This window comes from Pseudogymnoascus verrucosus (genome assembly GCF_001662655.1).
Source record: "Pseudogymnoascus verrucosus strain UAMH 10579 unplaced genomic scaffold scaffold_4, whole genome shotgun sequence".
In the NCBI taxonomy this organism is placed as follows: domain Eukaryota; kingdom Fungi; phylum Ascomycota; class Leotiomycetes; order Thelebolales; family Thelebolaceae; genus Pseudogymnoascus; species Pseudogymnoascus verrucosus.
In genome coordinates, this window is record NW_017263655.1 from 538785 (window position 1) to 555996 (window position 17212).

General features: G+C 49.4%; 7 protein-coding genes across 7 annotated transcripts; 4 read left to right on the top strand and 3 right to left on the bottom strand.

Annotated features, from left to right (window-relative positions):
* Positions 1-775: 775 nt before the first annotated feature.
* On the top strand, positions 776-2119 carry VE01_01548 (uncharacterized protein). Its single transcript, XM_018271067.2, has 2 exons — positions 776-906; positions 1003-2119. The coding sequence occupies exon 2, from the start codon at positions 1058-1060 to the stop codon at positions 2021-2023; it is 966 nt and encodes a 321-aa protein (XP_018134069.1). The 5' UTR covers positions 776-906; positions 1003-1057; the 3' UTR covers positions 2024-2119.
* A 29-nt stretch (positions 2120-2148) lies between these two features.
* Positions 2149-7137, bottom strand: VE01_01549 (uncharacterized protein). The gene is made up of 4 exons (XM_059463371.1): positions 6396-7137; positions 5185-6330; positions 2383-5122; positions 2149-2242 (listed from the first exon to the last, which is right to left on the bottom strand). Exons 1-4 carry the CDS (start codon positions 6759-6761, stop codon positions 2175-2177), a joined length of 4320 nt encoding a protein of 1439 aa, XP_059320026.1. The 5' UTR covers positions 6762-7137; the 3' UTR covers positions 2149-2174.
* VE01_01550 (uncharacterized protein) lies at positions 7093-8970 on the top strand. The gene is made up of 3 exons (XM_018271069.2): positions 7093-7372; positions 7422-7737; positions 7827-8970. Exon 3 carries the CDS (start codon positions 7874-7876, stop codon positions 8954-8956), a length of 1083 nt encoding a protein of 360 aa, XP_018134240.1. The 5' UTR covers positions 7093-7372; positions 7422-7737; positions 7827-7873; the 3' UTR covers positions 8957-8970.
* On the bottom strand, positions 8964-10541 carry VE01_01551 (uncharacterized protein). The gene is made up of 4 exons (XM_018271070.2): positions 9881-10541; positions 9747-9824; positions 9188-9685; positions 8964-9127 (listed from the first exon to the last, which is right to left on the bottom strand). The coding sequence occupies exons 1-4, from the start codon at positions 10420-10422 to the stop codon at positions 9097-9099; spliced, it is 1149 nt and encodes a 382-aa protein (XP_018134241.1). The 5' UTR covers positions 10423-10541; the 3' UTR covers positions 8964-9096.
* Positions 10542-10704: 163 nt separating this feature from the next.
* Positions 10705-13008, bottom strand: VE01_01552 (uncharacterized protein). The gene is made up of 5 exons (XM_018271071.2): positions 12620-13008; positions 12489-12561; positions 12383-12431; positions 11447-12333; positions 10705-11401 (listed from the first exon to the last, which is right to left on the bottom strand). Exons 1-5 carry the CDS (start codon positions 12644-12646, stop codon positions 10908-10910), a joined length of 1530 nt encoding a protein of 509 aa, XP_018134242.1. The 5' UTR covers positions 12647-13008; the 3' UTR covers positions 10705-10907.
* Positions 13009-13140: 132 nt separating this feature from the next.
* On the top strand, positions 13141-14711 carry VE01_01553 (uncharacterized protein). Its single transcript, XM_018271072.2, has one exon. The coding sequence runs from the start codon at positions 13394-13396 to the stop codon at positions 14513-14515; it is 1122 nt and encodes a 373-aa protein (XP_018134243.1). The 5' UTR covers positions 13141-13393; the 3' UTR covers positions 14516-14711.
* Positions 14694-17193, top strand: VE01_01554 (uncharacterized protein). Its single transcript, XM_018271073.2, has 4 exons — positions 14694-14811; positions 14927-15487; positions 15641-16109; positions 16160-17193. The coding sequence occupies exons 2-4, from the start codon at positions 15381-15383 to the stop codon at positions 17126-17128; spliced, it is 1545 nt and encodes a 514-aa protein (XP_018134244.1). The 5' UTR covers positions 14694-14811; positions 14927-15380; the 3' UTR covers positions 17129-17193.
* Positions 17194-17212: the final 19 nt, after the last annotated feature.

Below are 17212 nucleotides of genomic sequence, written 5' to 3' on the forward strand. Positions count from 1 at the left end.
TTGAAGGACTGTCAATTTTGTTATTTGATATATGCTTCGTACTTTAACGGAATATCCTGCGAGTCGTGCTCCGGCCGAAGGGTTATACGGCCGTATGCCTCGTATATTTGCGGCTAATAGGGTTTGATAGGCTTACGACAGGTTTCTTCGTGGGTGATGTCGGCGACCTTATACCACGTCTAGCCTCTGCATCCTCTTCGGCTCGCATGTTGGCGGCGTAGTTTATTTCTAATAATACATAAGTAGTGGGGTGGTAGACATTCCAGCCTTAATTAACAGTACCATCCCCCCTGGGAATTTCGTTGCGTTGGCGCAAAATAGCCCTTTGGGCAAGTTACCATGAGACTCGCAGATACGCAAATACACTTAAAGATCCGTTCTATAAGCTCAGCCATAAATCAAAGTTGCGCGGCCGTAACACTAATTTCTTACAGTTAACCCAAACGGGAATGTTACGGTTGCGCCAAGCTCTGCTTTGATAACCGCCCCCCACATTTTTTAAGGCCGTAATTCACGACTCCCTGTTTCAGCCCTACTACCATCAATTCCCCAACACCCCCCTAAAAACCAGCCGCCTATCTACCAACGGTGTAGTTGCGCTTTCCACTGGCTAAGGCCATTGAAGCTTGGCCCCCTATCGTGTCTTTCCCAAATGAGTTGTTGACGTTCCTTTCGGGCCCGCCACGGACCCGGGCAGTGTTGGCGATTGCGACGCAATCGCCTCAATACGCACCGTGGCTGGCCATTTCTCTCCACAATGTGATGGCATGCAATGTTTATTTTATTTCCATTGGCTGTGAGTGGAATTGCCGCGTTTTGTTATTTTAGAGTGAGATATTAGCGCCATATGGTAATGGAGCGTGCTGTAGCTGCCAAAGTACAAGAACCCGAGAGGGAACGATGGAGGTAGGCTTTAATTTCAACACTCATCTCAAGTCATTCTCTTGTCAGTTTGAAAGCAGCACTCCATTTCTCTCACTCAATATATTCGGGTACATATAGGCAACGTCCTTCCCAATACTCCTTTCGAAACTCAGCAGCCAAATAAGCCACCATAATGGCTTCTGACTTCCCCGAATCCGACAGGTTCCCCAACCAACCCATGGACCCTTCTCTCTGCACTTTCGACACCTGCCCGCTCTCCAGCTCGATCTTCAGATATCAGCCTAACCTCGCTATGGCAGTCGTCCCGCTAGCCCTCTTCGGCCTCCTCACCATCGGCCACATAATTGCCGGCTGGCGCTACAAAACTTGGACCTACACGGTATCCATCCTAATCGGCCTCGCTCTAGAGCTCGCAGGCTATGTGGGCCGCATCCTCGCCCACGGAAACCCGTTCCTAGATAACTACTATCTCCTACAGATTGTGGTTCTCACATGTGCTCCTGTCTTGTTCTGCGCCGCCATCTATATTTGCTTGGGCCGCATCGTGGTTATCTGTGGACCAGAAATGTCCAGGCTACGACCGGCATGGTACACACCTATATTCCTAACATGCGATGTCATCTCTCTTGCCCTCCAAGGTGCGGGTGGAGCTCTCACGTCCACTGCAAACGATGATGTTGGACGGCAGCAGGGCATTAATATCATGCTCGGCGGCCTGTCATTCCAGGTCGCGACTATTGCTATCTTCGGATTTCTCTTTCTCGAGTTCCTGTGGCGCACCCACGCATCGCACAAAGTCAGCAACGATTTCCAAAATGCCTCGCTGGCGCAGTCGAAGAAGTGGACAGCGTACCTGTGGTCGTTGGGCTCGGCAACATTATTGATTCTTATCCGTTCGATTTACAGAGTCGCCGAGATGGCCGGTGGTTACGATGGAAAGCTTATGAAGGACGAGAACACGTTTTTGGTGTTTGAGGGGATACTGATTGTGATTGCGGTGATGTTGTTATTGGTATTCCATCCTGGAGCTGTGATGGATGGGTTTGGTGGTTCTGCCAAGTCGAAGGTGTCAGATAAGACGGCATATGGCAGCTCGGGCGAGGAAGGGGACTCGGAGATGAACCCTTTGCACGTCTGAAGATCGACCAGACTAGATATGCTTGCAGGGTGAAATGGGAATTGATGGGAAAGGGGTTAACGTGTTATTAGCGAATGTAAGAATGTAAGAATGGTGCAGGTTTGGACTAGAAGAAAATCAATATTGTCTATTTATTCTATCTTCTCTTTGTTCATTTCTCTAAGAACCTTTTCCGTAGGCTATCCTTCCAAACATCCATATCCACCCATTCACCCCGCACTGTCACATATATTAGTAATTGTTCTCCTATGAGTGATTTGGGGGCGTCATTTCTAAAGCCACTGCAAAGAAAAGACGTATCCCACGACAACGTAAAACAAACTTAAAAAAGGAGGCATTTAGCACAAGCAATAACTTACAGAATAGCTTCCCCACTTGCCAATTCTTCATTAGCTCTTCCGATGGTGCTGGAACCTCATACCAATCATGTCGCGGTGAGCAGACAGGACCTTCGTACGTATTGTTGCGCAGTTTAGTGTAGCAATCTATGCAGAACCCATACATGCAGTGGTAGCATACATAATGCTTTTCCCACTGTCCCGGCTTAAAATCGTTCCAGCACCCGAGACATTCGACTTCCTCAACAGTCCAAGATAGTGTCTGGGGGGAGATTGATGTCTCCTCGATCTTTTTCTCGTCCTTTTCGCTCTCCGCCCTCGACATGTTGTTACTGGGGGCTAGCCGAATTTGAATCGTGCTCTTGCTTCCCTCATGCTCCGTAGTTATTATGTCCGTCCGCTTCGCCCATAACTGAGCGAGCATCACTCTATTAGCCCATGACAGATAGAATATGTCAACAGCCTCCTCCGGTCCAATAGCTGACGCTACCACTTGGAAAAGAACTGAAAACGCAACAAAATCATCGGCAGCGTCATCATTGTCAAGTATTTCTAGACAACCTTTGACTACCTCTGCATATTGAGTCATGGCATCATCCATCCGACCTACTAGCTTGTAGTAGTTCCCTAGGTACAAGTAGCAGATACTGTGGCCCATGAATGCCACGGAGCTTTTTATAAGGTTTTTCTCATAAAGGTCCATGTCAAGCTCGCGGTCCGCATAACTAGGAACATTATCGTCGACCACCAGACGTAGTTTTCGCTGGACTAGATCTTCGAGCTGGCGTCCATATTCTTGACCCGCCTCTGAGAGAGGCCCGTCGTCCTCAATGGCCTTCCAAATTAGGTAAGAGCCAAGATAACATTTCGCATTCACCAAAGACCGCACCAGCATCAAGTCGATGCGAGTATCCCCATATATGTCGAGAATGCGCTTATAGATCTCGGCGCCTTCGTCGTGCCGATTTATACCTTTGTCATATATGACAGCTATGCTAAGCTCCAAACTCACAGCGACAACAGTTCTGTGCTCCTTTTTCGCGGTTTGTATGGCGGTATTATAGGCTGTTAGAAGCCACTCTAACTTCTGGGAATAGAGGGCCGCCACCGCGATGTATTTGAAGTCCTCTTCGTCCTGGGTCCATATACCAGTTAGAAGGGCCTCTATCAAGCCTGTGTACTCTTTATCGGGGAGCTGCACGTCCATTCTAGTTAGTGTGGCTGTAATTTTGTCGAAGTTTTGACGAAACCAGAGTAGCGTAATCAATTTTCTCAGGCAGAGGTAGCACCGCATGTCATAAGACGTGGCCTTTTCAAGGTACGCAATCTCCTGATCCTCGTTTTTGAGCTCTCGGTAGCAAATCGCAAGGCGATGACAGACTTTGTGTAGATCGATATCCCATTTCTTGGACTCATTCGCATCCTGTTCCTTGTGCAATGCTTCAAGCTCTTGGTACATCTCAACATCAAGCTCCACTGCTGTATTATACTTGCACATCTCCATGTACAGCCACGATTTGCTATGTCGGATAGGCCACTGCTCTTCTTTTGGAGCGAGTGAAGTCGACGTTTCCAAATGCTCCAATGCTTGGGTATAATGTCCAAGGTCTCGAAGCGTAGCACCTAATCGAAGGTGCCAAAGGGCATCCTGATCTAGCGAAAGCCAATTTGCACATTTCAAAATAGTTTCATCAGAGACTAAACCTGGTTTTGGCTCTTCGCCGCTCCGAAAGGCCATAAAACCCGCCACTGCCCTAGCATCTAACAGCCAGTCTCCACTACTTGTAGCAAGCCACCGTTTGCCAATCCGACGAATGACATTGCTAATAAGATCAGCGTCATTTTCGGCGGTTGCGAGGCTGTACCATTCCTTTATTTCCGGGACCGGTGAACTCTCAAGCCAGAGCTTAAGGAGGTCAAGGCTGTCGCGGCTGGTGAGTTGGGTGTTCCAATTTACATCCGCAAGGCCTGGGCTCCTTGTCAACACAGACATTAGGCCATGGGCAATGGCCTTCTTCTCCTCTTCGCTCGTTTTAGTAATATCAATTTTTCGGAGCAATTCCAGCCAAACTGAGGCCACATATGACCTCAACTCCAATGCTACTGGTTCTTTAGGGCTGCCTGGCTCGCAAGACATGATATCTAAACACGCACAGAAAACCCGAACCCTCGCATTTCTGATATCAACTCCAGCTGGCAAGGTATTCTGCCCGCCTGAGACTGGGCCTTCGTTTTCATCATGGAAAAAATCACCAAATGAGGCGTGGCTAAACGTAACCTCCGTTGTAAGTGGGTCAGAGTCTGATTCATCCGCGGGTTCATCCCAGTATTCGTCCTCGGAAGCGCTTTGAGAACATAATTTTCCGTCCTCGTCTATGCTCGAAGTCTCCGCGCCGTGCTGAAGTTTCTGGAGATCAGCTGTACTAAGTCCATCCTGTCTTATTAGTGTGAAGAATGATGCAAATTGGGTGCGAAGGGACCTCTCAAGCCCAATCATGCCCTCTCCGCTGTCAGATCTCCATTTCAGCACGCTGTTGATCTCCGCTAGCTTCAACGGTCGAGCTGCGACGGCCACCCATATGAGGATCTCGTTAAAGTCATGCAACACATCAGGGGATTCTCTAAGAGAGATTGAGTATCCTTCGAGTACGTGCCGGATCATTTTGTATAGTCCACGGGGGGCTTCTTGAAGAGCTTTGCGTATAACTCCCTCCCCACGCATTTTCAAGATGTCGGTGAATATTAAATTCACCCAGGTGAACTATCAATGTCATTAAGTTAGCCAAACGTCCAGTTTCAGCAAAGTAAAATGAAACCTCTTACCATGCCTTGAGCTTTCTTTGAGAGTTGAGTAATGATTTCATTTAATAGCACCTTCGAAGATTTCCTCAGATACACAGCTTTAGAGATAGTGCTCCGTATGTACCGCCTAATATCCTGCGAGTTAGTTTCCGCAGTAACATGTATTGTTGGCACATCCGGCATGTCTAAATATTGCTCTATATCGTCCATCACTTGCAGGCGCCCAAACATAACTAGTTGTATCTGACTGGATTGGCCAATATCTTTAGCCAGTTCGAGGAATTCAGCGCGTTCTTCCTGAAAAGCCTCGTCGAGCCCATCAAGAACGATGAATATTTTTCTTCTTGGAGGCTGCGTAGTGTCATTATCCTTAAAGAAGGAAATAAATAGCCTTTGCCATACTTTATATAGACTTGAAACATCTTCGGGCGTGTCACAAGTCGCTAGGATATGCCTCGCATACGCCTGATCACCCTGGCTAATCATATAAGCAATGTCTCGTAGGCCTTGGTGAAAGGACCGCGTGCGAGGATTGTCGTCTTTAAAGAAGAAGTACCCGATCGAGACGGTGGATGTGTCTTCATGTCTCTTTGGGTATGCAGCAACAAGATCCGTAATGACATTAGTTGCAATGTATGACTTTCCTGCTCCTGGGTTGCCTGATATCCAGAGGATCGGCTTTTCACCTCCTATCCATGCTTTGAAGTTGGGTTCGTCTCTAATCCAGGCTCCAGTTTCGGAAACTCGATTGCGCTTAAAAGTGTGATACATTTCATCAGGGCGGCCAGACGGGTCAAGTATATCCCTGATCTTTCGTAGGGGGTTTTGATCCTGTGCTGCATGCGTAGATTGTGAATTGGCTAAATTAGATACGTCAATGTGGAGCTTGTCCACCGCGATCGCTATGCCCTTCACTTCAGATAGCGTCTCAGCGCCAACAATGGCTTTCTCGCTATCAAACAGCTTGCTTAGTTTTTGCATGGCCTCTTTGCCTTCATCCGTTGCCCCGATAAGGCTCTTGCCGAAAGAGACGAGTCTCCCACGCTTCATCTCCTTTTGTGATATCGCGAGGATCTCTAATATGACAGCCAAGATTTCGGCCATTTTACCCCCGAGCCCTCGAGACATTAAATGGTGTGCATAAGTCTCAAGGCGGACTGTAAAGTCCTGCATCGGTTGTATTAGTGGTCGGCTGTTGGCTTATGAAAATTATAGAGAAATAGATGTTTCACCTTCAAAGTCTCCAGAACTTCCACGATCGCATCGTACTTTTCCGAGACTCCTTTCGCTGCCCCTATCAGGTACTGGACGGCTGCAAACACAAAAATGCTAGGTGGAAACGCCATTGAGGCAGCTTCACCTGCAGCAGCACCCACCAGTTCGATCGGGCCCATGGCTGCTGATAAGGCGGCGTACAAGCCATGGCGTTTTTGTCTAAAGTCAGCGAATACCTTGTTTTGGTCTTCTATAGCGTCTCGTAGCTCGGTCACAGTTGTCAAGCTTCTAATAGAGGGGCCATCTAGCTTTTTATTCGTGACATCTTCGTATCGACGAATGGCAGCCTCCCAGATCTTTGGAACCTGGTTCGGTTCTGCCATTGTGGGACAAGACTACCGACCCGTTACACCAAGTGGACACCCAACGTTCAGGTACTTGGCGGCTCCTGTCGGCGGACGGTTCTCGGTGGTTCTAGAAATTCATAAATCTCAACAATCAGATTTCTATAGCAACCTCCAGAAATTATGCTACAGATCCGAGTTGAAGGAATTGTGTGCATGTGCGAGCCCATCCCTTGAAGACCTAATTGGACAACGCACAATGCGTCGGCTCGGAAAATCGAACCCGCGAAAAAGAAGCTCCGCCCCTGTCAACACAATGCTTACCAGCTTAATCGAGGTAGTCACAATCACAAATAGGGGCAAGGATGCTTAGCTCACCGTGCTTTAAAGCTTGAAGTAACAAGGGTAAACAAAGTTTAAGAATGCCGAGATGATTATGGCCCTTCATGTCGCAATCTTCTCCAGCACTCACATTCCCTTCTAATCGTTATTCTACTATTGCCATTTTTTGCTAGGGTCGCCCCAATGCGCCTACGTTCCCGTTTTGGGCGGAATCTCTCTAGCTTTACCACGTGGACTGGAAAACTTCGTCCAACGTTTCCTTATGCCTTGTATAACCGAAATACGTTGAGAAGTTCTAGACGTATAACGTAATATTTGAGACGTTTACTAAGAAGAACCTTTGTTAATCCTTGATAGGACCCAGCGCTACACATACCTCATCTCTACTCGATCTACTTTACGGAGTACGCACCCACTCTCTTCAACCACTACTTAAACGCATCGGAGTGCCGATTTCAGAGGGTCGAGTTGTTTATTGTATATAAGTAATCTCCGCGTTTTTTGGTAACCTTGCCTCGCTTGCTCCCGAGTGGAAGGTGCTAAAATCAGAAAGCGATAAAGGTTTTACGTGCTTGAACACTAAACCATACGTACATACCTTATCTTAAGCTATAGAAGACCTAAACCCCAAAGAGTTATTATGAGCCCATATTATTGACGAGCTACAAGAGTTGTAAGTACGACCCTGGGTGCAAATGCAATACGCAACGTGTATTTTGTGTCCCATTCCACAAGGCCATAGCCATTCTAATACCTTGATAGTTCGGTTCAGATCAGGAATTAACAGCCAATCTGCAATCACATTTACAATGTATTTCGCGTCAGACAACTGGGCCGGCGTGCACCCAGCCATCTCAGCGAGACTTGCCCAAGAGGGTGGCGGATATGCCCCGGCATATGGCACATCTGGTCTTGACAGCGAGCTTGAGCGGCTCTTCAACGAGATATTCGAGTGCGAAGTTGCCGTCTTCTTCGTTGCAACAGGCACTGCGTCCAACTGCCTGGCGCTGACCTTGGAATCCAAGCCTGGCGGTGTGGTCTTCGCACACCGCGAGGCGCACATTATCGCCGATGAGTGTGGTGCACCTGAATACCTCTCTGGCCAGCTGCGCATAGCGACTGTCGATGGCCCAGATGGGAAGATGGATTCTAGGCTCTTGCGCCGGATAGTCGAGCGATCAGCTGAGAATGATGTTCGCCGTGGTTGTCCAAGCACCATTTCCCTGACACAGGCGACCGAAGCCGGCACAGTGTACTCTCTCGCAGAGATCGACGCTATTTCAGCTGTGGCGAAGGACTTCAACATTCCACTTCACATGGACGGCGCACGATTTGCCAATGCTCTTGTATCCCTAGGCTGTACGCCAGCAGAGATGACTTGGAAGCGCGGTGTCGACATGCTATCGTTCGGTGCCACTAAGAATGGCTGCTGGTGTGCGGAGGCAGTTGTGCTTTTTGACCCTAAAAAGGCCTCTGGGTTTCCGTTTGTCCGCAAGCGTGCGGCTCAGTGTTTTTCAAAGTCGCGTTTCATCTCTGCCCAGTTTCAAGCATACTTTGCAGATGGATTATGGCTCGATCTCGCTCGGCAAGCCAATGGAATGGCAACGGAACTTGCTAACATCTTTTCTGGATTGCATTCTTCTCGACTACTATCAAGACCACAGTCTAACGAAGTCTTTGTGGTTCTTAATAAGAAAACTATCGCCAACATAAGGGCCAGGGGCGTGGAGTTCTATGAATGGCCTGCCCCGTCAGACCTTAAAATGACAGATGATGAGCAGCTTTGCCGCTTTGTTACAAGCTTTGCAACAACAGCAGAAGATGTTAGTCGCTTTAGCGATATAATGCAAATAGCTAGTAGCGACAGCGAATTTTTATACTCTAAAATATAAATATATTATCACTCACTAGCATCTACATCTATTCGAGTTCGAAAACTAAACGTCATATCTGTCATTGGTTATCAAAATAGTAGCTGTGTTCTGCTAAATATATCTCATTTAGATAACACCCCTCAAATCAGCATATTAGCTCATACCATCAGCTCAATATGCTGTAACTCCCTATAAGATAATTCAGTTAGTAAATTCTCCCCTACCAAGGCATTCATGACCATCACTTACTTTTGCACTTGCTGCCCAACCTTCATAGCCGGATACACAACCTCCTCGCCCTCATCCTTCCCCAAATTGAACTGTTCTGCCCGCGCCTTCTTCGACTCCTCCGCTAAGCTAGGGATCGGAGCCAGGTCAAAGTCGGAGTTCAGATGCCAAAAGAATGTCGACGAGATGCGCACGAGCGGCCGCTCTGGAACCTCTACCTTGCGACGCTCGATGACGTCTATCGTCTGCGCATTCACAACCACCTCGTGGAACCCCGCCTTAATCAGCCCGCCGGTGATGTGCTCTAACTGCTTGCCAGCCTGCACGAGCAGATAGTTTCCAGGAGGGATCTTCACGGGGATGCGCTTGCCGGTGTTGCGTGCCCAGATGTGCAGGCCCGGGTAGCGGGAGCGGCCGTGGATAGTAAGGAAGTTAAGGTCCGTGTGGAAGCCAGCAAGGATGGTGTCTTTGCTACCGTACTTGGATAGATCAGATGCTGTTGGGGCGAGGAGATGCGGTCTTCAAGATGGTTAGAGGGATCATAACTTGCTTGAGCGGGAAAAGGATGTCTAAAACTCACCCATATGTGCCTTCCTCCTTAAATGTTGATGCTGGTAGCCCCAGACCAACAGCAGTCATTTCAGAAAGCCCTTCGACTCTATAAAGTGAGAGACTTAGTGACCGAGTTCTTGCGTACGATGGGACGTGACCTACGCGTTCTTCATAGACGACCCCCACTTATCCATCACCTGAGGCCATTGCTCTCGAATGTGCGGTGCCTCAGGTACGATATTATCTGCATTTAGGGCTGGAAACTTCGTCTCATACGGCGGTGGGCCAGCAGACATCCTCCAGAAGAAACGACACTTGGGATCGGGCGAATGCCCTGTAATGTCAAGCGGCCGTTCAGCAGGGTCTAGCTTCTCGATGATACGCAAGCATGGTTCGTCCACCGCACACTTTGGCTTTTCGGTGTTCTCAAGCGTGACGCCAATCTGGTAACCTAGCTCCGGCCGTTCGTCTTTCTTGAGCTCGGCCTCGGGCTGTGCGAAGTAGTCCTCTAGCAGGTCTAAGAAGGTGATGTTATCTTCCTCGGACACGCGCGAATCGTGCAGCAGAAGCGCGCCATAAGTTATCAGAGCCTGTGCGGCTTTCTTGCATTCTGCTTGTACGTCGGCTGCGTCCTGTGACCCGTTGAGGAAGATGTCGAGGTCGATGATAGGCAGGCCCATCGAAAGATCTTGTGGGGTTGACATTTTGGCACAGGTTCCACTTATACAGTATGTTCTAATGCGCCTAAGGCGTGAGTTAATATCGAGTTGATGCAATTTCAACTGTGAGGGACACAGTATCGCGTTTATAAGTTCAGAGTAATTATGCCGCTGGTAAGCGATCGGTCGATGCCGGATTTTAGTCTAGTTATTGACGCGGATTTGGCCGCTTGGTTTATCCGGCGTTGAGGTTCCGGTGTGCATCACCAATTTATCTAAAAACCTCACTTTTAAGTAATAAAGAACTTTCAGATAGGCCAACGTATGCTAGTAATGGAACATTCCCAAGCTATATATGAAACGTTCATAGTCTTTGGTAGTTGGCCTATAACTACTGTGGCTGCTCTATTCACTAAATATAGCGCTCGAAGCTTGGCATATGAGAGTTACATCTGAGAATCAGCTCTTGGACCGTATCCAACCCGCCATAGGCCAGAGCTACATAGTAATTAATACCATCTCCTCGCTGCCTACGCCTTCTTCTCCGCAGCCTCATCACGCTCCGCCTCCGCCACACCCTTCGCCTCGAACGCTCTCGCCCTTGACTCCAAGTCGGCGTTATAATCGGCCTGGTACTGCGACTTATCGGTGCCAGGGACGAATATCGGTGCATTGGTGAAGAGATAATTCATCTCCTCAAGCGGAATCTTCTTGGTCTCAGGCAGGATAGCCCAGAAGAAGAGGGCGTTTGTGAAGTTACAGACGACGAAGACGAGGTAAAAGCGCCACTTGATGGCCGTCATTGCAATGGGAGTGACTTGCCCGATCATCGTGTTGAAGGCAAATGACATCATGGTGGCGAGCGAGACGCCCTTGGCGCGCGTGCGGGTGTCGAAGATCTCGGCGGGGATGATCCAGGAGAGGGGACCGCAAGTGGCCGAGAAGGAGAAGTTGTACACCCAGGTCACGATAATGAATCCCCATGAGGCTCCGACATTTGTGGTCTCTCCGGGAGGGAAGTTTGCTGCTTAGGTTAGCGCTGGCCTGAATACCCGGCTGATGAACTTACCAAGAAGAGCAGTAGCGACAATGAACGTCACCATGTTTGCCAAGTTACCATAAATCAGCGTCCAGCGACGTCCAAAACGGTCAATAAGTAGGATGCATAGGGCCTGTGCAATCAAGGCGATTACGCTGTTGATAGCCTGGTAGCGAAGCGCAGCGTCAGGAGAAATTCCGATCTGCCCGTAGATTGTAACAGAGTAGTACTGGATGGCAGAGACACCAGTCATCTGAACACTTGCTTGTAGAGCAAGTGCAATCAACAAACGCCTGAAGCATGAGCGGTTACGGAAGAGCTCGCCGTAACTCTTGGCTTCGTGCTCATGTTCGAAGCTGATGTTCTCCTGGATCTGATCGAACTCGGCACGGACCCATACATCGTTGACATCGCCCTTAGCATGGAGTCTTGCCAATGTCTGGAGACCTTCCTCGCCACGGTCGTTATCAATCAACCATCTCGGCGACTCGGGGAATAGGAAGATAAGTGCTCCGAGGAAAATGGCTGGAAGGAGTTGAAGACCAAGTGGGATACGCCACTGTCCTTCGTTTTTGATGCCAATGAATGTTCCGTAGCTGACCCAGCTAGCAATCAACGCACCGATTCCCAGCATGAACTGTTGAAGGGCGGTGATACGGCCACGGATCGAGGGATGCGAAATCTCAGCTTGGTATAGAGGGATGATCATGGTAAGGAAGCCGACACCGACACCAGCGAAGAAGCGGCCCGCCCAAAGGAAGGAGAGATTCTGGGCAGCAGTTTGGAGAATTCCGCCAAGGATGAAAACGACACTACCGATGACGATAGTCCAGCGACGACCGACATAGTCTGCAGAGGGAGCGGCGAACATGGCACCGAAGAACGCGCCTGCTGTAAACAGCGAGACGACTGCACCGCTAGGGGTGTGTTAGAGAGGATTGGTACGCGGAAGAGGGCAGTGCATACGTTTGAGCATCGGTAGGTTTGAAGCGGCTTTGGTAGGTTTCGGAGGCAACTATTACAAGTCAGTGAACGGGCTTCTAGGTCAAGGTGAAGAAGCTTTTTCACTTACTGACTTCCGCGACAACACCCAAATCATATCCGAAAGTGATAGAACCTAACGACACAAACACACCCACGAGAAACTGCAATGTCAGTCTAGTCCTCCAGTAGCTATTCCCTGAATTTCGAGTCTCAGCTCACCTGGTAAACTTTGGGAGGGAGCGCCATCGTTGCTGTATTCTGTGATCAAGCTGATAGAGCTGCGCTCTTGCAATGGCAGAATAGTATTGAAGGAGAGCTCTGCACTTATGAGCAACAACACGCAGGAGCTATGACCCTGAGGTTCCGATTATTCCTCTCACATGCCTGTCTTGTCTGCCATAACTGCCATAGTTCCATGGCTCGCATGCCTGCTCCCATGCATCCTCCCATCCCGTCCTGCACTAGAGAACTCCGGGGCCAATCGAGCCATCTGGAACCAGTAACTTCCATCAATAGCGATGCGATATCAATCGTAACCCTGAACCCTGCCGACGCCAACGTATGGTTAACCCACCGGAGAAAGTATTGCCGTGATTGTGGGGTGTGGGGTTGGAGTTGGGGATTGGGGTCCAGTTTCCATAGATCGACCGAAATAGCGATGACCCTCGGCACACGCGGCCGCCCCCGGAACCTCCTCAAAGGCGGAGATCCAGGCTCCGTCCGAGGCATGTCACAGCTGTCAAACATCTTGATGAAACACTCATATGCATCTCATGGACACTCATTACTTCCAAGCCTTCATTTCGCACTACTCAGCTCTCTCTTCAGATCATGTGATTTTGCACATGGTACTCACCACGATATGATACAGATAACCAGGGAAGGAACGCGCGTCTAAATACAGTCACTCGGTCTCGCAGTCTCTCCATTATCAACAGAAGACTCATCATCTTGCGGGCTTTCTTGCTCTGATATTTTATTCGCCGTCTCAAGATGGCTCCGACGCAATCAAAACTGGTGTCGCAAAACCCAACTGAGAGGCTCTACTATCTCGATAACTTCCGTACTTACTTAACCGCCCTCGTAATATGCCACCACGTTGCCGCGCCATATGGCGGTCTTGGAATCTGGTTCTACAGCTCCAAGCTCTACCCGCCCGGATCATCTCCTACTCTCTCGGCATTTAACGCCCTTAACCAGAGTTACTTTATGGGATCGTTCTTCTTCCTCTCTGGATACTTCTCCAAGAAGGCACTGAAAAGGAAGGGCGCCAAGTCGTTTCTAAAGACGAAGTTCTTAAAATTGGGTGTGCCACTAGTAGTTTATACGCTGCTTGCGGCCCCTGCGCAGATTGCCATATTGAAGCTATACAACAAGGAAGTTCTTGGGTGGGATATTCTGACAGACTACTGGAAAGCGCTAGATGGCGTTAAGGGAACAATGTGGTTTTCAGCCTTGCTACTTATTTTCGACTCTGTAGCCGCTCTATGTCCGTCTATTCCTGCATTCCTGGCTCAGTCCACTACTCTCCCAAGTTTTATACTTGATATCGGGGCCGCCTGTTTAACCCGCTTGGTCAACCCGACTGGGGCAAAGATCGTACTTCTCAATTTGAAACCAGTCTACCTACCACAATATGTGGCATCTTATGTTCTAGGCGCCTCCCTCGAGTCGCCTCCTACTCCACCCGTTACAAAGACCGCCCGCAACGTCCTCCTGGCTAGCACCATTGTCTCATCCACAGCTTTAGTTGGACTCGGTCTCAACAAGCTCCGGCCCTACAGCGCCAATGCCATACTAGGAGGGACCTCGCTTCCAGCTCTCACTTACGCTGTATGGAATGAAACGACGGGATATCTTCTCGGCACCACTATCCTCAGACTCTTTAAAACTTCAAAGTGGCTGAATAGGTCATGGGGCAGCATTGGAAGGTACTCATATGCGGCGTTCTTAGTGCACCCGATTGTCTGTGTGGCGGCACAAGTTTGGACTGATGAATGGCATGCGTTGCCGGTGGTTAAGGCGACTGTACTTAGTGTTGTGGGTGTAGTGGGGAGCTGGAGCGTGGGATGGGTATTGGTTCGAGTGCCTCGGTGCGGGGCTGTGCTGCTATGATTATACGACCTCCCCTTATTTTTTGGTGCAGGGCGAGAGCATGATTTAGAAGCATAGTTTGTTACAATGCGTTTTCTATCCCGGCTGAAAAATATGGGTTAGGGTTTTGATTATCTTATCAGTATACAACTTATATAATCTTGTAATTTTACGTGTGATTATATTTTATCACCGCTCAATTTATTTTAAATACTCCGAAAGCTTCCCCACTATTAAGCTTTCCTAAAAGCACGTAAAAGCCACAATAATAGCTACATAAATCTACCTGAGCCCAGACATACATATAGATATATTTAGTAAGTATATCTGAATTTAGGCAAATCTGCCATGAACCACTTCTCTTGGGATCTGCATGGTACAGCCAGCTCCCGAGGTATTTCCGTTAACCATTAATCCGAACACCCTTGGCAGGCTGTCGTGCGGGGAAGGCCGTGCCAACGCCACCCATCGAGACCAACGCGGGACGCAATATTGTCAATATCGTGGTGCAAAACCAACCCACTAGCTTTGATTGATTGCACTCTCTGATAAGCTGCAAGCGAGACCAAGCCTACATGATACACCCAAAGCTGGTCCGACACGGAACGATGCGGCTGGAGGCGCCATGAAATCACTTACCATGGGCGCGTGTGGCACTTAGGCCAGAAATTCTAACTCCGGAGGGGTGTTTATCAGACAGGAATGTGATACGTGGGGGATGAGCAAAGGCTCTGGGCGTGCATCACTGTGTGGGGTTCGGAGTATGTGAGACCGGAACTATGTTAGTCGGATTGATTTGGATTTATTTTCCACCTCTATAGCTTTACAGCTTCGATAAATACTACTTTACCTCATTGTCCGCGAACATTCAATCAACAGGGCGAGAATGGCTACTTTCACCAGAATCCCAGATGGAGAGACTCCAGTCATCGACGTCGACCCTTCAAGAAGGGTTGCGAAGATTGATAAGAACATATATGGAGGATTTTTAGAGTAAGTGAGCTTCTTTGTGAATTTTGTATAACGGGCTGTAATAATATTTGGCATCACCATGTGCCATCTATTACCCCGCGCGAACCACCTCATCCCAACATGAATCTCGACCCCAAATCAAGCACCGAGAGCAACCCCAACTGACATCCCTAGGCACATGGGCCGCTGCATCTACGGTGGCATCTACCAACCCGGCCACGCCTCCGCCGACACCCACGGCTACCGCACCGACGTCCTCAAGTCCCTGCAAACCCTTGACATCCCCGTCCTCCGCTACCCCGGCGGCAACTTCGTCGCAACCTACCACTGGCAAGATGGCATTGGGCCTCGCGAATCGCGTCCCACGCGCCCTGAGCTCGCGTGGGAGGGCGTCGAGACCAACGAGTTCGGCACGGATGAGTTTCTGCACTGGCTTACGGTGCTGGGGAACTGTGAGGGTGGGGTGGGGAAGTGGACTGTTGAGCCGTACTTTGCGCTGAATTTTGGCACGGGAACGCTGGATGAGGCGTTGGCGTGGGTGGAGTATTGTAATGGGAAAGGCAATACGTATTATGCGAACCTGAGACGGAAGAATGGCAGAGAAGAGCCATGGGGCGTTAAGTACTGGGCTCTGGGTAATGAGGTGAGTTCTCACATCCTGCTACCTTAAGTGACCTAGCTAATAATCTCTAGATGTACGGTCCCTGGCAAGTCGGCCAGCTAAACGCAGAAGACTATTCCAAAAAAGCCATCGTCTTCGCCAAAGCTCTCCGACTCCTCGATCCATCCCTCGTCCTCGTCCTCTGCGGCGAAACCGGCTACTCAAGCTGGGACTTCGAAGTCCTCCGCTCCTGCATCCCCTACGTAGACATGCACAGCATCCACATCTACACCGCGAGCTCCGACCACATGAAGAACGTCAGCGCGCCTCTCATCGCTGAGCGCGCCATTGAAGCCACAGCTGCTTTCATCGACGTCGCGCGCATCGAGAATAACATCGCGCCTACTAAGCCGCGCACTACTATCTGCTTTGATGAGTGGAACGTGTGGTCGCCGACGCGGGCGCCTGGGAACCTGGGGGCGGAGGAGAAGTACACGCTCTCTGATGCGTTGGCGGTGGGGGTGTGGCTTAATGTGTTTGTGAGGCAGGCTAAGTACATGGGGATGGCGAATATTGCGCAGTCGGTTAATGTGATATCGCCACTTATGACGACGGAGAAGGGGATTGTGAAGCAGACGACTTTCTGTATTTTGGAGTTGTTTAGCAGGTATATGAGGGGGTGGACGGTGCATACGCATGTTAGGGGGGGAGTTTACACCGGGGACACTGAGCCAGCGTGGTTGAAGGGGGTTCAGGAGGAGGGGATCAATACGCTGGATGTTAGTGCTACTGTTGGTAAGGACGGCTGGGTCAGCGTGGCGGTGGTGAATATGGATGAGAATAAGGATGTTGAGGTGGATTTGAAGATAGGAGGGGCGGTGGAGGGCGGAGTGGAGACACATACTGTGACGGGCGAGAATGTGAATGTGGTTAACACAGAGGAGGAGGAGGTGCGGATAGCGGAGGGTACGTGGGATGGAAAGGGGAAGTACACGTTCAAGAAGCATTCCTTCACGCTGTTGAGATGGAAGAGCGATGAGAAGATCGTAGGCAGCGAATAGACTGTAGATAGCGTATAGAAGGTTCTCGCTCAGGTCGGTCCTCACACAGAGGTCATTATTATTATAATTCTTTGGAATATAACG

What these genes read in the sequence shown, in the direction of transcription:
- VE01_01554 (XM_018271073.2), top strand. Translation starts at nt 15,381, where the DNA reads ATGGCTACTTTCACCAGAATCCCAGATGGAGAGACTCCAGTCATCGAC. An exon ending in ATATATGGAGGATTTTTAGA is followed by an intron (nt 15,488 to 15,640) that starts GTAAGTGAGCTT and finishes TGACATCCCTAG; the next exon opens with GCACATGGGCCGCTGCATCT. An exon ending in ACTGGGCTCTGGGTAATGAG is followed by an intron (nt 16,110 to 16,159) that starts GTGAGTTCTCAC and finishes AATAATCTCTAG; the next exon opens with ATGTACGGTCCCTGGCAAGT.
- VE01_01553 (XM_018271072.2), top strand. Translation starts at nt 13,394, where the DNA reads ATGGCTCCGACGCAATCAAAACTGGTGTCGCAAAACCCAACTGAGAGG.
- VE01_01552 (XM_018271071.2), bottom strand. Translation starts at nt 12,646, where the DNA reads ATGGCGCTCCCTCCCAAAGTTTACCAG. An exon ending in GGGTGTTGTCGCGGAAGTCA is followed by an intron (nt 12,432 to 12,488) that starts GTAAGTGAAAAA and finishes GACTTGTAATAG; the next exon opens with TTGCCTCCGAAACCTACCAA. An exon ending in TGTCGCTACTGCTCTTCTTG is followed by an intron (nt 11,402 to 11,446) that starts GTAAGTTCATCA and finishes TAACCTAAGCAG; the next exon opens with CAAACTTCCCTCCCGGAGAG.
- VE01_01551 (XM_018271070.2), bottom strand. Translation starts at nt 10,422, where the DNA reads ATGTCAACCCCACAAGATCTTTCGATGGGCCTGCCTATCATCGACCTC. An exon ending in AAGGAGGAAGGCACATATGG is followed by an intron (nt 9,686 to 9,746) that starts GTGAGTTTTAGA and finishes ACCATCTTGAAG; the next exon opens with ACCGCATCTCCTCGCCCCAA. An exon ending in GTTGGGCAGCAAGTGCAAAA is followed by an intron (nt 9,128 to 9,187) that starts GTAAGTGATGGT and finishes ATTATCTTATAG; the next exon opens with GGAGTTACAGCATATTGAGC.
- VE01_01550 (XM_018271069.2), top strand. Translation starts at nt 7,874, where the DNA reads ATGTATTTCGCGTCAGACAACTGGGCCGGCGTGCACCCAGCCATCTCA.
- VE01_01548 (XM_018271067.2), top strand. Translation starts at nt 1,058, where the DNA reads ATGGCTTCTGACTTCCCCGAATCCGACAGGTTCCCCAACCAACCCATG.
- VE01_01549 (XM_059463371.1), bottom strand. Translation starts at nt 6,761, where the DNA reads ATGGCAGAACCGAACCAGGTTCCAAAGATCTGGGAGGCTGCCATTCGT. An exon ending in AAGTTCTGGAGACTTTGAAG is followed by an intron (nt 6,331 to 6,395) that starts GTGAAACATCTA and finishes CAACCGATGCAG; the next exon opens with GACTTTACAGTCCGCCTTGA. An exon ending in CAAAGAAAGCTCAAGGCATG is followed by an intron (nt 5,123 to 5,184) that starts GTAAGAGGTTTC and finishes TGACATTGATAG; the next exon opens with TTCACCTGGGTGAATTTAAT.